Below are 14,122 nucleotides of genomic sequence, written 5' to 3' on the forward strand. Positions count from 1 at the left end.
GTCCTTGGTCATTATTTCCATATGTTACTATATTTTCAACATTATGCTCTACTATACCTATTTCCCGTAGCTGATTCTTGAACTCTTGCCTTTCTTGTATATATTTCTTACATGATATAAAGATTAATTGTTTCCTCCTGACATTCATCGCATAGTCCTGTCGGGTGTTTCCCATAACATGAAGAGTTTTGTTTAGCTTGCAATGTCCAGTCCTCAGTCTGTTTATTATGACTTGTTCCTTACCTTTATTTCCCTTCTTACTTTCCATACATATGTATCATGTACAGATATCATTCTCCCACTGCTGCTGACATTTTTTGCATTTTTCAACACTAAACTCCTCCCTTCTTTTTTTGATAATTTAATTTTGACGTCAACATGTTCTTCCTTTGTTGCTTCTTTATCCAGTCTGTCTGCTTTCTCATTTCCCTGCACGCCCACATGTGCGCTGTTATTTGTTTGATCACGTGACGTATTTTTCTTATGAGGAGATAAGCCATCGCTTCAGTATTTGATAGTCAAAACAACACTTTTAAAAAAGAGCACTTGCTTCAGAAAACGTAAGACGTAAACTTGTAACTTTTATTTTGAAAAAAGTCGTAACCGGAAGTCTAAAAACAGTTCCCTCGGCGTTTATTCTAGCCGCAAAGAATTTCTCCTGACTTCTGTACTCTTTGCTAGGCATATGGATCTGGAAAGGCAGTGGCAGGTATAAGGAGGTTCTGAATGGAGCGCTTCGAGAAGGATTTAGTTGATGCGCTGAAAGACATCGTCGAGGCTGGAAACTGGCAGTGTGTGGGAGAGAAATCTACATTTAAGTCACCATGCACGAAGTAAGCGCCTGTCATTGTATGAATACACACATAAACATATGATGCTCTCGATCTGTTATAAGAAGATATTCTGTAAAACATACATTTTTGGAAAAGCAACTTTAAAAAAAAAAAAAAAATCAGTTTTGATGTTATACTAAAACAATTTACAATGGGGGAAAAATGTCTTAAATTAGAGAAATGCGTTGGGGTCCAAAAGTGGGACCACTCGCATGTATTAGAGAATGAATATATATATATATAAATATATATATATATATATATATATATATACAGTAGTCAACATCTGAAGTGGCTCAAAAAAAGTTCATCAAAGTTGTCCTAAAGCAAGAACGGGTATTGTTTTAGTTTTAGGACAACTTTGATGAAAGGTTTTGATCCACTTCAAATGTTGACTTCTGTAGATATTTGTATTTTCACTAACAAAATTCATGTCAGTATAATATTTCTTCATATATACACATTTACTTATTTTCTGAAAATATATATATAAAAAACAACAACAATATTTTTAAGGTTTTACTCTGATGATGGAGAGCATATAGTCCTGGTGCATACAAAGGATGATAAATTCTGGGCTATGGATTCCTCTTGCCCACATGAAGGTTAGTTGTTACTCTAATCAGATACAAAGAATTCTTGTGCGTCATGTGGGCAAGGCAAGGCAAGGCATGTGACTTCCTAGACGGACCGGTTTTGGTTTTAGATTCAGTTTGTCATCCGACCATCGCAACTACTTTACTGTTAAGTTTTTATGCTTTCATATGGTTCCTTTTTAATTATAATTTATTTTGTGCCCTCCCATACAAAGTGACTTTATATAGTTGTCTCTTTATTCCATTATCACCACCTTGGCCTTATTCTGACTTCCCACACAAGCCTTGTTTGCACAGAGAGTTTTGATGCTGATGATACACGGGGCAGCTTTTTTGGACCAATGCTGCTTGGCCACTGTCCCATTGAGAATGAGTAACAAATTTTTATCTGGATGTTTTAGATCAGACGTGGGCCCTGTGTCTCACCTGGTTGCCCATTGATGGCAACATTGGCCAAAGTATCCGTTGCCCAGTGTATCATCAGCCTGAGAGAAAACTCTTTCTAGATGGTTTGATGTAACGTCCACTGACTAAGTGAAATATTAGTGATACATTAGACATTTGCTTGGATGTTGTTTTATATTTCCTTTATCTCTAATTGAATATATTTATCCTGATTTGTTTAAATACACGCAAGTTTAAAAGCATTTTCTGACAAAACAGTGATGTAAGTTAATGAAGGGTCTTTGTGAAAATATCACATAATTGTAATACAGTACAATGAAAGAATTGTTTTAATATCTGAATATAATGATCCATTGCTTAACAGGGGGCCCACTTGAGCAGGGTGATATTGAGGATCTGGGCAATGGGAAACTGGCACTAATTTGCCCGTGGCATTATTTTGACTTCAGCCTTGAAACTGGTTCCTCTTCCACCGGACTGCAGGCAAGTTGTTATGATGATCCAATTTAGAGGAATATTTCATCCAAAAAATACAATTCTGTAATTTACTCTTCCTGTATTTTCATTACTGGGTGAACTATACCTTTAACGTACAGGGATCAAACTGCTAGCATTCTTGATGTGTCTCATATTATTATCACCAGAACCAAGTGTATGATGTCCGTGTACTGGATGGAAAAGTGTATATAAATACCCAGAGCACACTGTCACTTTGTCCCATCCCAGTGACAGAAATACCCCACCAAGGTGAGCAATGACCGAATACAAAAATATGAATTGTATGTCATGTTATGGTACACAATGCCTGTTTGTGCTGTATTCTTTGCAGATAGTCTGCCTGTGGAAATAACTTCCTCAGAAAACACACTTTGCATGTGGGCCACCAAAATCCTTCACACCGCAGACCCACAGGAAAAGGTTTGAAAATGTCCTTTAACATGTAGTGATTGACTAAACAGTAACATTCACCACATCTCAGTTTCATCAGACACTTTCTGATTGCCCAAAATAAATCATCATATGACTTCTGCTTGTTTGTTTTTCTGTATTGTGTAGGTTTCATTGACCAAGATAGTGCAAGAGAACTGGGACAGAGGGAAAATAACAGAGACTGGGGAGGCCAGCCCTCCCGCGCAGCCTAACAGAAAAGACAATCTGACTGTTGTGGAGCCTGGAAAAATCAAACGGGGCAAGGGTGGCACACTGGTAAACTTTGTTTCGGTTAGACACTAGTTTATGTTCTTCAGTAGAAAGCCTATGAGTAATTTTTTCTGTTTCAACAGGCGAGTAGGATTGCTTTACTGCACTCTCTTGCTAATATAGAGCAGTGGGCGATAGACCTGTCCTGGGATGTCATAGCAAGATTCTCCACATTTAGATTGAGCAATGGTGAGCCTTTGCCTCGCCAGTTCTTTGATGACTTTGTCAAAGTAGCAGGAGATGAAGCCAAGGTCTGTATACATGTTTACACCTTTTATTATTTAGGCGTAATGCTAACTAAGTAACTTTGATTCATTTGACATCTGCAGCATTATCAGTTACTAGAGCAAAGGATTATGGAGCTTGGCAGCTTCTTTGGTGCTTTACCAGTACACAACGGTCAGTGTTTTCATGTGTTTGTCTTTTTTGTCTTAACATGGGTGATGTTAGAGATTCAATTTGAGTCTTTTTTTTTTTTTAAAGGTTTGTGGCGATCTGCAACAGATACGTCTCAAGACCTTTTGGCGAGGCTAGCTATAGTGCACATGGTCCACGAGGCCAGGTAAAACACATCTCATATCCGTCAGATTCTGTTATTTTCATGTATGTATCTGAAAATATCTATTTAGTTGTATCTGCACATGGTTTTTACACAGAGGTTTAGATGTGCACCCTCAGACTCTTTCGCGCTTCGCTGCTCAGGGAGACACAAGCTCTGTGAAGGTGTTAGAGGTGATTTATGCTGATGAGATCACACATGTGGCTGCAGGGCTGAGATGGTTCACATACATCTGCTCAAAAGAAGGACGGGTAAGAGATCTAACAACAGTTTTTTTTTTAACTGTGTAACAGTACAATTCAAATTGTGTTTAAAATGTCACTGTAAATGACTGTGAAATCGAAGTATTTAATCATAAAATCTTGTTTTATTTTTTAAAGCATGCCTTTGCTACTGCAAATAGGCTTGAAATGCTTAGATAGCAGTCTGTTTCCTAACAAGAAAGTCTTAAGTCTGTTTCCTAGCTTGAAAGCTGTTTTTTCCCCCTCAATACACTTCAGGATTCCTTAAAAACGTTCCATGAATTGGTGAAGTTGCATTTCAAAGGGTTTTTGAAGCCTCCATTCAACACAGAGGGAAGAAGGACAGCAGGGATGACAGAAGAGGTATACATACCACTGTTGAATTTCTGCAGAATTATTATATATATATTTATTTGTTGTTGTTGTTGTTTGTTTGACTGTGTAACTTAAACCAAATGATAATTATGATCAACCTCTTTACCTACAGTGGTATGTTCCTCTTGTCAAGCCCTCCAGCAGCTTACAGAAGACCTCCTGATTGGATTTAATTTTATTCAAAAAGAGAAAACCTGTTTTGCATTCTGTAAAAAGTAGAGTGTGGTTACATGATCATCAGATGAACCCTTATGGGTAAAGAAATCACAGACTGGATCTGTGAATCCAGGAATATGTGCATACATTTTTTTTTTCCCACAGTAACCACTATTTAATGGTTTCTTTAATTCTTGTGTAAGAAATTAAATGTAATCAGTGAACTTTAATTTATTTTATTTAAATATATTAAAAGACAAATAAATGTTCTTAAAGTTCCACTATTATGGGCAATGACAGGTTCATATTTTGGTTTTGGGATGACATGCATGCAAGGTCAAAAAACACTTTCATTGTCTTATAATATGCATTTATTTTTAACTTACTTGCTCAACGACTCACAAACGATTTGCTCACCGATCCATTTTTCCAAACCCTCTTATTTTCATTTCATCATGAGCCTGTAATGCCTGATAAAGCAGCTTTAATGTTGCTTTATGTACAGTAACCGGGGAAACCACTATTTTTACTGCTCCAAAAGCGCCACCTAGTGGCAAAGAATGAATTTGCATTTTCATTCAGACCAATGCGAAAAGACCAACAAGTGGATGGGCGATATGCTAATGTTTCATGTTGACATCAACATCAAACGGCTTGGGATTTGTTTTAAACACAACTAATTTCAATGATTAAGGGTCGACTCTTTCTTTTGAGAGACAATAACTCTATACACGGTGCACTTTCAGTTTTAAAACTTTGCAGGATGTTTTCATTCACGTAGAGCCGTGTTACACACTGCATGAAAGGTAATTTCCAAAAATCCATAATGGGGCACTTTAAATATCGTTTCAGCAGTTCAGTGGTCTTGCTGACAGGGGGCGCTCAGAGGTCGTTTGCTTGCAGCTGAGGTGCTCTGTGTAAGGGGTGCGGTTCCCACTGCTGCTGAGAAGTTGGATTTTCACTAATGGTTTTTCGAGTAGGTTTTCATATTTAGTTTAAGGGTATTATTTCATCATTTTAGTTGTTTTAAACTTAACCCAAATGCAGAAAAGCATGCACATCCGAAAATAACAGATATGGCACATTTATTTTTAGGCAGTTTTAATAGAATTTAAAAATATAATTAATAGAAAAAATCAGATTAAGTTAAAATCAAAATTGGCATACTGTTGATCCTAAAGGATGTCTGTTGAAGGTGTGTGGCGTGAATTTTCATGTGTTTGGTGAGAATACCATTAAATTCATTAAATTGGTTTTAAATTCAATACAAGTCATTAAGAGTTCTGTATCAAATGGATAATAAATTATCACTCAACCTGGCGCCAGATCCATCAGTGTAAATATGTTCTTAGCATAGAGTTGAACATTTTTGTCAATCCTTGTAAAAAGGTCATTAGCATAGAGTTGAAAATTTGTGTAAATTCTTGCGAAAAGGTCATTTGAAATATGTTTGATGCGTTGGGTCTGTTCTGTTCACTAAGATTTTCCCACAGCTCTTAGGCTCTGATTCTTTTTATTTTTAAGGTTATATTTAAACAATTTCAATGAGTCATTGCACTGCTGAGAAATTACCCTGAAATATGATACAGCCTTTTCAACAAATGGTTTACAGCAAACTCACTTTTTCTATTCACAATTAATGTTTATTCGTCATGGTTCTATAAAGATTTTTCATTTTCTTCAGATGGAATGTAATGGTGAGATAAAGACAGTACAAACATGAGCATAGAATCTGTCTCTGTGTGCGTCTCTGTGTGTGTGTTTGTGTGTGTGTGTGTGTGTGTGTGTGTGTGTGTGTGTGTGTGTGTGTGTGTGTGTGTGTGTGTGTGTGTGTGTGTGTGTGTGTGCGTGTGTGTGTGTTACCCAGACGTGACAGAGTTTTCCGTGCTGTGTGAGCCTGTGTCATTCGTTTTCACTTCTGCTTTTTGTATTTTTGTGATTTTTTTTTTTTTTTTTTTTTTCCATCATGCGTGGTGGTGAAGTTTGCAACTGTCTTTAACTCGAGAATAGCTTTTTGTCTAATTTATAAAAACTACCCACTTTGGTCATTGTATCTGCTCTTTAAATGTGTCCTTTCCCCATATGTACACACTATACAGACGTGTTAATGTTGGTCCTGCATCACAAAAGCTACTGAAATTTAAAGGACTTAAACTTACTTAATTAATGCAAAGGTGAATAATAAAAAAAGGAATGAAAAATATAATCGTCAACTTTCAAACCATAGGGTCATAACTATGGTAAGAGTTCTGGTCCATTTTCTGTTTTCATAGAGGAAAATGGTTCTCTCTTGGTTTCTCCAAGTTTTTTTCTTCCTCTTTCATGCTTTTTTTTTTTTTTTACGGATATGTTTACATGTAAATCTTCCTTTCTGTGTGGCTCTTCCCAAGTACCTCTCCACTGAACTGGTAGGTGAGTTTTTTCTTGATCTTCCTGACTTCTCCCGTCTTGCCATAGTTTCTCAGCGCCCTTGCCATCTTCTGGTAGGTCATCTTCTTGCGGTTTCCCTTCTGTACGCCCCAGCGGTGTGCTAAAGCCTCTTTGTGCTTGGAAGAGAACTGGAATGTTCCTTTTTCTCGGTCAACCCACCAGATGCTGTCCTTCATGTCACCATTTCGCAGAAGGTCCAGCAGGAACTGATACAAGCGAATTTTCTTCTTGTTACCTGAAAAACAAAGGAAATGAACACCTACATCTAGATTCTAGAAGATCCACTTTCCATAGAATCACTATGGTTGTGTCCTTATGAGGTGAGATTGGTCTTAGCTTTTGTCCTTACTGTGCTCTCCTCCTGTTGTTGATGTAATGTGGTCTCTCATACACTCCTCATCAGACACCTCTAATGGAGGACTGCGACTGCCGGGGTCATCGTCATCTGAGCTGCGCTGGAGAGGAGACGGCTGTACACTGTGAGGGTAGCACACAGATGGCCGTGGCAAATATGTCATCTGTGAAGACATAAAGTATATAATTATCAGAGGGCACATCGAAAAAATAAAGGTCCCAAACAGAATCATCTAATTCAATAACTATTTAGCATATTGGTACCCAGGAATAAATATGCTCATCTGAAGATTATGAAAAACTTGAAATGAACTTCCTGCCAAAAAATTACTGGTACATTGTACTGTTAAGTTTACAGACTTTTCTCCAGAAGAATATAGCACACACAAACTCTATATAGCAAGAACCATTTAAGAATCCTTATTTTAAAGAGGGGAATTCCCTATACATGAGGAAGGCATGTCTGCGATCAGGTGGTTTGAAATGTGTCATCTGGAGATTTCAGACTTGTTCAACATTAAGAAAGAGGAACGTTACATTTTTATATATTGCCGATATAACAGTGCAGTGAAACTTAAAGCTACAGAATATTTTATGTTTATTTGTTTACAGCAAGGGCATCTATAGAATACTATGGATGTATAGTATGTATAGAGGAAGAGAAGAAGGAAAACGTTATCAAATAATGAATTTAATATTAAGAAATGTTTTTGAAAAACAAACGAAAAAGTTGTTTGTCAGTTAAACCACTTCACTGTAAAAAGCCCTTACAGAAACCCAAAGTGTCAAGGATCATAGCAGCCTCATGCGATTGCACACACAGTGCTGGGGTGGCAATTTCTTGCGACACGACAGTTGAAAAGTCTGATGATTTGAGGAGAGTGTCCTCACAAACACATGATAGTCATACTATTTTGAAATTTTGGTAACACTTTAGTATAGGGACCAATTCTCACTATTAACTAGCTGTCTGTTAGCATTCCTATTATTAACATATTAACTGTTTATTAGTACTTATAAAGCCCATATTCTGCATGACCATATTCTACATCCCTACCCAATACCTAAATTTAACAACTACCTAACTACCTATTAATAAACAGTAAATTAGGAGTTTATTGAGACAAAAGTCATAGTTAATGGTTTGTTAATAGAGAACATTGGACCTTAAAATAAAGTATGACCTAATTTAAAATAAATGAATAAATATTATGTGGATTTGTTACACCCTTATTTTGTGCTGGGCTTCAGAAATCAGATGGTAGTTCCATTTAGCATTTAGGCCCTTAAAGACATGCCTGTTTTTAGAATGTATATAATACTTGCATCTGTAGTTAACACTTTTCAGCGTGATAAAGCGATACTCATCTACTCAGCCAAGAAAGCAGCATTGCTCTTCTCAGATAGTTATATTTGTACATACAAGGCTTAAACGCAAAAAAGCTGTCGTTGCTTAGGGTTTGAGGTGTAAATAACTAATCTACAGAATAACTGCTGCTGAATTCACAACAGCCCCTTTAGAAATTACCATGGTAACTGCAGTTTCCGCCAAAAATAACAGTTATTGTTGTGGCTTGGCATTAAAAATGTGGTTGCTTGGCATTAGTCTCACATTAAAATAATAATAAAAAACAGTTTGAAAGAGATCACACAGTAATTTATTATGGTTTCAGTAGTGACAATAACTTTAATAACTTAAATTGTGGCAGAACTATATTATCGTGGTAAATTACTGCAGTCAAGGTTTACAACATTTATGGCCAAGTAAATATGTAACAAGTAATTTGGTTTTGAACTACCGTTCAAAAGGATGATTATTTTTTATGTTGTGTTAATGGTTTATGGTTTGTGTTAATAAAACCTTTATATTGTTACAAAGATGTATATTTCATTTGAAATTTCTATTCTTTAAAGAATTCTGAGAAGAAGAAAAAAACTGTTTTCAGCATTGATAATAAAAAGAAATGTTTCTTGAGCACTAAATCAGCATATCAGAATGATTTCTAAAAGGATCATATGACACTGACGACTGAAGTAATGGCTGCTGCAAACTCAGCTTTGCCATCATAGAAATAAATATAATAAAATGCAAAATAGCTATTTAAATTTGTAATAATACTTAACAAGATTAACGTGTGACTCTAGTTTTGATTAAATAAATACAGCCTTGGTAAGCCTGAGAGACTTCTTTCAAAACCGTCCAAATTATTATTTATAAAGTTATTACAAAATTAGCTAAAACCCAGGACTTTTTTTCTCCAAGCATCATGCACCTTCCAGTGACTCTGAGCCTGTATGACAGGCAGTACATCAACTGTGGACGGATGTCTGCTTCATTCTACAAGGACGTCTACAAAGGAAAGGCTTTCTTTTGCGATAGACTTTATGGTTAGAGTCTGCCTTCAAGAAGAAGTACAACCAAAGTAAGGGAAATCAATCACTGCGGTATGCAAAAGAGATCTTAAATGATCTCTTTCAAGAGGTTCTCTTTGATTTTCCACCCACAGAGCAGTCAATATACACATATATCCTCTTTTTGTACAAATATCAGCAAAAACTACACCAAAAGGTCAAGCAAACAGACCTTTATATATATATATTAAATCAAAGCCAGTGTAGAAGATTTCCAGAATGTAGCTATTTTCTAATTAACTGCTTAAAACAAAATAATAAGGGTTTAAAATCCCTTATGGTTTCAATATAAATGCTAACATCTTATGTATTTTGTGTGTTGGGGTGTGTCCAAAGTCCTGTTCTAACTGTCTTCAAGCTGTAACATTTGTGCGCTTGTATGCTAGTGTCACAATAAAGAGTGGTTTTGTTTGTGTAAGTGGGGCTGTTCTGTGTAATGGCAGTTGATAAATGTGTGCAGACTGCAGTTACGGTGACAGTGTTGAGTTTTGGTCAGGATAAGGCTTAGTTGAGCAATAGCTTGGGCACAGATGCTTTCAACAACCTCCTAACCAGCATCAACACCCACTTGTGTCACGTAGCACCAGATAATTTTAACCAAAAGTTATTAAACCCGGTTTTATAGAAATACAAGCAAGATTTCTCTGTTCTCAAATGTCTCCTGCACTGTGTTCAACAAAATGGTTACCCTTACTACTAATAATGTGACCGGAGCTCACACAGAACTTGCGTAAGGATATCAAAACATAGAAGAAAGTGTTTGCACATGGAAAGACATGAAAGTGATGTGGTATTTATTAGCAGGTGTTTAATAGATAATGCGGGTCTCACCTGTGGAGGGGGCAGAGTGAGGTGATGCCCAGTCAGGCCTGGGTCGATAAAATGGCCCGACTCAACATCTGGGAAGCGATGCACATTCGATGCATGTAGTGGCTGTACGCTCTGTAGCTCTGTGAAGTGGCTCTCTGGAAGGTTCTCGAAATCCACTGGATGGACATGATGTGTATTATAATCCCAAGCGTGATCTAGACAAGGACAGTGAAGTTGAAACGGAGGGTCAGCAGAAAGCATCTTTTAACAAGCAAAAGTAATATGACAATACGTCACATGCTCTTTGTGTAAGCTGATACCAGTAACTGATAAATCAACCATGTCACGTTATTCTGTCCGTCAATTCAATCGCATGCAAGAAATTACATTTACTTTCTCACTGTAAGCCCTGGGACTTTGAGTGTCACACTGTTTCCTGTTCACACCACCATTTCCTTTAGTTTTTGAATAGCCTCAAGCATGTTGGTTTTTTTTTTTTATTGTATTTAACGGTTAGATTTTTTTATTTATCTATTTTAAGTCTCATCACATAGAATAATCCACAGCATGTTTTTGTGCATCTGTCACTTGAATGTGTTTTCATTTTCAATCATTTTCCACACATCACCACTGTAAGCAATCTGATTTCACGAAATTTAAATCCCACTAAACTCATAAAAGTTGTAGTCAAGCTGTATATGACATTTATTGCATTTTCTGGAGAAAGGTGTACATTCCTCTATTGAACAGAAATAGTTGTTACATAAATGGTTTGACAAGTCTTGTGAAAAAGAAAAGGAAAATTTACACGGCACTTCTTTACTGCTATATAGCGAAACTCAGAGCTGTTTTCGGTTTCCCTGTCATTTAACTTCTTCCAAAATCAGCACATAGTTGTCTGAAGAAATGACTGACTAAATAACACTAAGGTCTAACCAAAGTTCACCATAAACTGTATCAAAAAAGATTCTCACAGTCCTACACAGTACTGAAATGCAATAACCACCCTCAGCCTGAAAGTCAGAAACTGCTGCTACTGTTTATCACACTATTTTAGACGCCTACATAGCTTAATTGCTATATTGTCTCATTTTGGACAGAAGCCCTTGGGGATATTTGTCGTTCTACGTCTGTAGTTTTCTTGCCTGTCAGAAAGAGGCATCTGTTTCCTGCTTTGTGCTAGGTCACTCGCCCGGTTCCACTCGCTCGCTCTCCTAACGTCCCCTTACAGTTCAGTCCCAGCTGCCCCTGGGTGTGATTTTGATCCGTTAGCTTAATATAACAAGATGCTGTTTACATGGGCCTCTTAACACTCAAGTGTCTTATTTCCAGGGGATCAGTAATGTATATGAAACTGATTATATATAAGAAGATATCTTTAAAAATGCAGGCCATTTAGTCAAAGCACTTTGCATAACTGTTGTTAAAGGAAAAAAAAAAATGTTCATCCAGGTAAATTAATCATTGGTTTATAAATTTATTGGTAAATTTTTAGATTATAAAATCTGATTTATGGGTCTTTAATTTTGACCACTGTTTGATGATTACCAAATTTTGCTATAAGTTTGATTGCATTATTTAATAATTGCTGTTAATAGTGTTCATCGCCTGTTTGGGTCTTAAATTGATTTTTCCGTACAATTCTGCCAAATGTACATAAACTGACAGTCACCACTGATAAGCTACTACTAAATATTGTAGAAACGTAATTTTCTGTAAAATAATTTAACAAATTTAATTTGCTCCCCAACGATTTGTATCGTAAAAATCTCTATATAAATAAACTTGGATTTAATTAAATTGAATTATTTCTGAATGACTTTTATTTTGGTATCACATACCTGTTTATAATAATGACATTGGGAAGTGAATGGGCAAGAGTGGAGGCTCAGAGACAACAGCTATTAACACCATTATTATTATTATTATTATTATTTTAAATACATATATTTTCTAAGTCTGTGGATAATAATTTAGTTGCATTACTTTATTATCAATTAACAGAAGCCATTAGATTTTCAGAGTAAAACACACACACACACACCACCTTTTGATTGTGTGGATATCTTATAATTTTCAGTTACAAGGAATAATGGATAAAATACAAACTCACCATTCTGACTGTCGTCAATGATATACTGATACTCCATTGGTGGTCGATACATCTCTGATTCAAACATTTCCTCTGTTTGCTGCTAAGCAAATAGACAAGAGACAAAGGGTGACCAGTTTGAATGACTGGAGCCAATACCAAAATAATAATACACTGTACCATATTGGAAAAGCCTCACATCTTTGGTTAAAACTGCCCAGTAATCTTTTTGTACAGACGGTGTCTGTGACATCCAGCCAGTCCAGGTTACTCTCTCTCTACTCTCTTCTTTCTATGTAGAAATTATGATTATTATACAGTTTGGAGAACACTTTATTTTTTCATTAATCATAGCCTGTTACAACAAACATACCACTACATGTTAGCTATAATTAAAGGCATTTATTGATTAGCATTTTGTAATATCCAAACTTGTCAAAGGGTCTCTAATTGATCCACTACACATCAATAAAGATGTTTAGATCCAATACGAGTAGATGAATCTCAACAGACTGACGTTTTGAAGTGGTTGACATAACAATTCATGCATCTTAAACTGCTTTACATTCATAAAAAAATAAATACACCAAAAAAATTACAAACCATCCTAAAGATATAAAAGACGGATGGATGTCAAACACAAATATTACAAAAAAGACAAAAGATCCAGCTGTTCATTCGGTTACTAGTATGTCCACGATGTCAAGTCCTCGCAGTGTCGTTTGACACGCTGACAGCAATATAACAAAAAGTGCATTGTGTATGCAACTATTAACAGCAGCGGCATCATATTAGGACCATTTAGTGCATAAAAAATACTCACGGGTTGGATGATGTACCCCTCCATTCTGTACGGATGCAGCATGGGTTCCTTGCCGCCTGACACTCAATCTGCAACTCTGATGCTTTCTCAAGGGCTTTCAAAACTGTCCCCGTTCCATTGCTCAACTCTGCTAAATTTCCTCTTACCAAATGAAACCAATGATCTAACTCACGCACCTTATCACGCAGGGGGCCTCAAAGGTATCCAAAGGCCCAAAAAAGAAGCCAACCAGAGATACACTGCAGAGGGTAACCTACCCTGGCAGTGGCCGTAGAAAAGGGACAGAGTTTCTGTTTGTTACTTCTTTATTTTTGGGGTCTGTGTGTGTAAGTGTGTGCGTATTCGCTGGAGGTTCCTGATTTTAGGGTAATGGCAGGTGGGGATTTTATCTTTGCAGTTAGAATAGGCGTAAAGTGTCACCTCCCCCAATAGCCAATCAGCGACAGCTCAGCTGACCGCTCTTCTTCCTGTCCACCTCCATGGAGCTTGTTGTTCTATAGAAAGTCCTTAATGCGGGATGAAAATACACAGAAATTGGTGCCATTTTCGGAAATGTAATGCTTTATGTAAAAACTTTCCAGACTTTTCTCAATTAAAAAGGCTTCCTATTTTTTTAGAGAATAGATGATTTTTGTCAGGTGAAACCGTGAGTAAATAAGGCAAATCTGAGGACAAATATATCACAAATAAAAAATGAAGCCTACCCAACAGACTTCAAATTAAACAAACAGATTCATGAATAAACTAGGAAAAACTAATGTTCACATCTTGGAGTCGGGGCTTCAGCCTCATCATGGCTGCAGACAGAGGACCTAACAGATAAGATGGCTGATGG

At 36.6% G+C, this 14,122-nt stretch overlaps 2 protein-coding genes across 6 annotated transcripts; one reads left to right on the plus strand and one right to left on the minus strand.

Moving 5' to 3' along the window:
* Positions 1-141: 141 nt before the first annotated feature.
* si:ch73-314g15.3 (uncharacterized protein LOC368688 homolog) lies at positions 142-4,653 on the plus strand. Of its 2 annotated transcripts, XM_042727691.1 has the most exons (13): positions 142-560; positions 682-833; positions 1,350-1,438; positions 2,199-2,317; positions 2,479-2,581; positions 2,664-2,752; positions 2,891-3,040; positions 3,118-3,285; positions 3,364-3,433; positions 3,518-3,596; positions 3,691-3,844; positions 4,094-4,198; positions 4,323-4,653. In XM_042727691.1, exons 2-13 carry the CDS (start codon positions 727-729, stop codon positions 4,371-4,373), a joined length of 1,284 nt encoding a protein of 427 aa, XP_042583625.1. In that variant the 5' UTR covers positions 142-560; positions 682-726; the 3' UTR covers positions 4,374-4,653. The 2 variants fall into 2 exon arrangements, with proteins under 2 accessions (XP_042583625.1, XP_042583624.1); XM_042727690.1 differs by lacking the exon at positions 142-560 and having other exon boundaries at positions 583-833.
* Positions 4,654-5,987: 1,334 nt separating this feature from the next.
* On the minus strand, positions 5,988-13,648 carry LOC109094211 (transcription factor PU.1-like). Of its 4 annotated transcripts, none has more exons than XM_042727692.1 (6): positions 13,288-13,648; positions 12,664-12,756; positions 12,486-12,567; positions 10,394-10,587; positions 7,146-7,314; positions 5,988-7,031 (listed from the first exon to the last, which is right to left on the minus strand). In XM_042727692.1, the coding sequence occupies exons 1-6, from the start codon at positions 13,327-13,329 to the stop codon at positions 6,718-6,720; spliced, it is 894 nt and encodes a 297-aa protein (XP_042583626.1). In that variant the 5' UTR covers positions 13,330-13,648; the 3' UTR covers positions 5,988-6,717. The 4 variants fall into 4 exon arrangements, with proteins under 4 accessions (XP_042583626.1, XP_042583627.1, XP_042583629.1 ...); XM_042727693.1 differs by having other exon boundaries at positions 12,486-12,564; positions 13,288-13,647; XM_042727695.1 differs by lacking the exon at positions 12,664-12,756 and having other exon boundaries at positions 12,486-12,564.
* Between the last annotated feature and the right edge of the window lie 474 nt (positions 13,649-14,122).

This window comes from Cyprinus carpio, chromosome B7 (assembly GCF_018340385.1).
Source record: "Cyprinus carpio isolate SPL01 chromosome B7, ASM1834038v1, whole genome shotgun sequence".
Taxonomy (NCBI): Eukaryota; Metazoa; Chordata; class Actinopteri; order Cypriniformes; family Cyprinidae; genus Cyprinus; species Cyprinus carpio.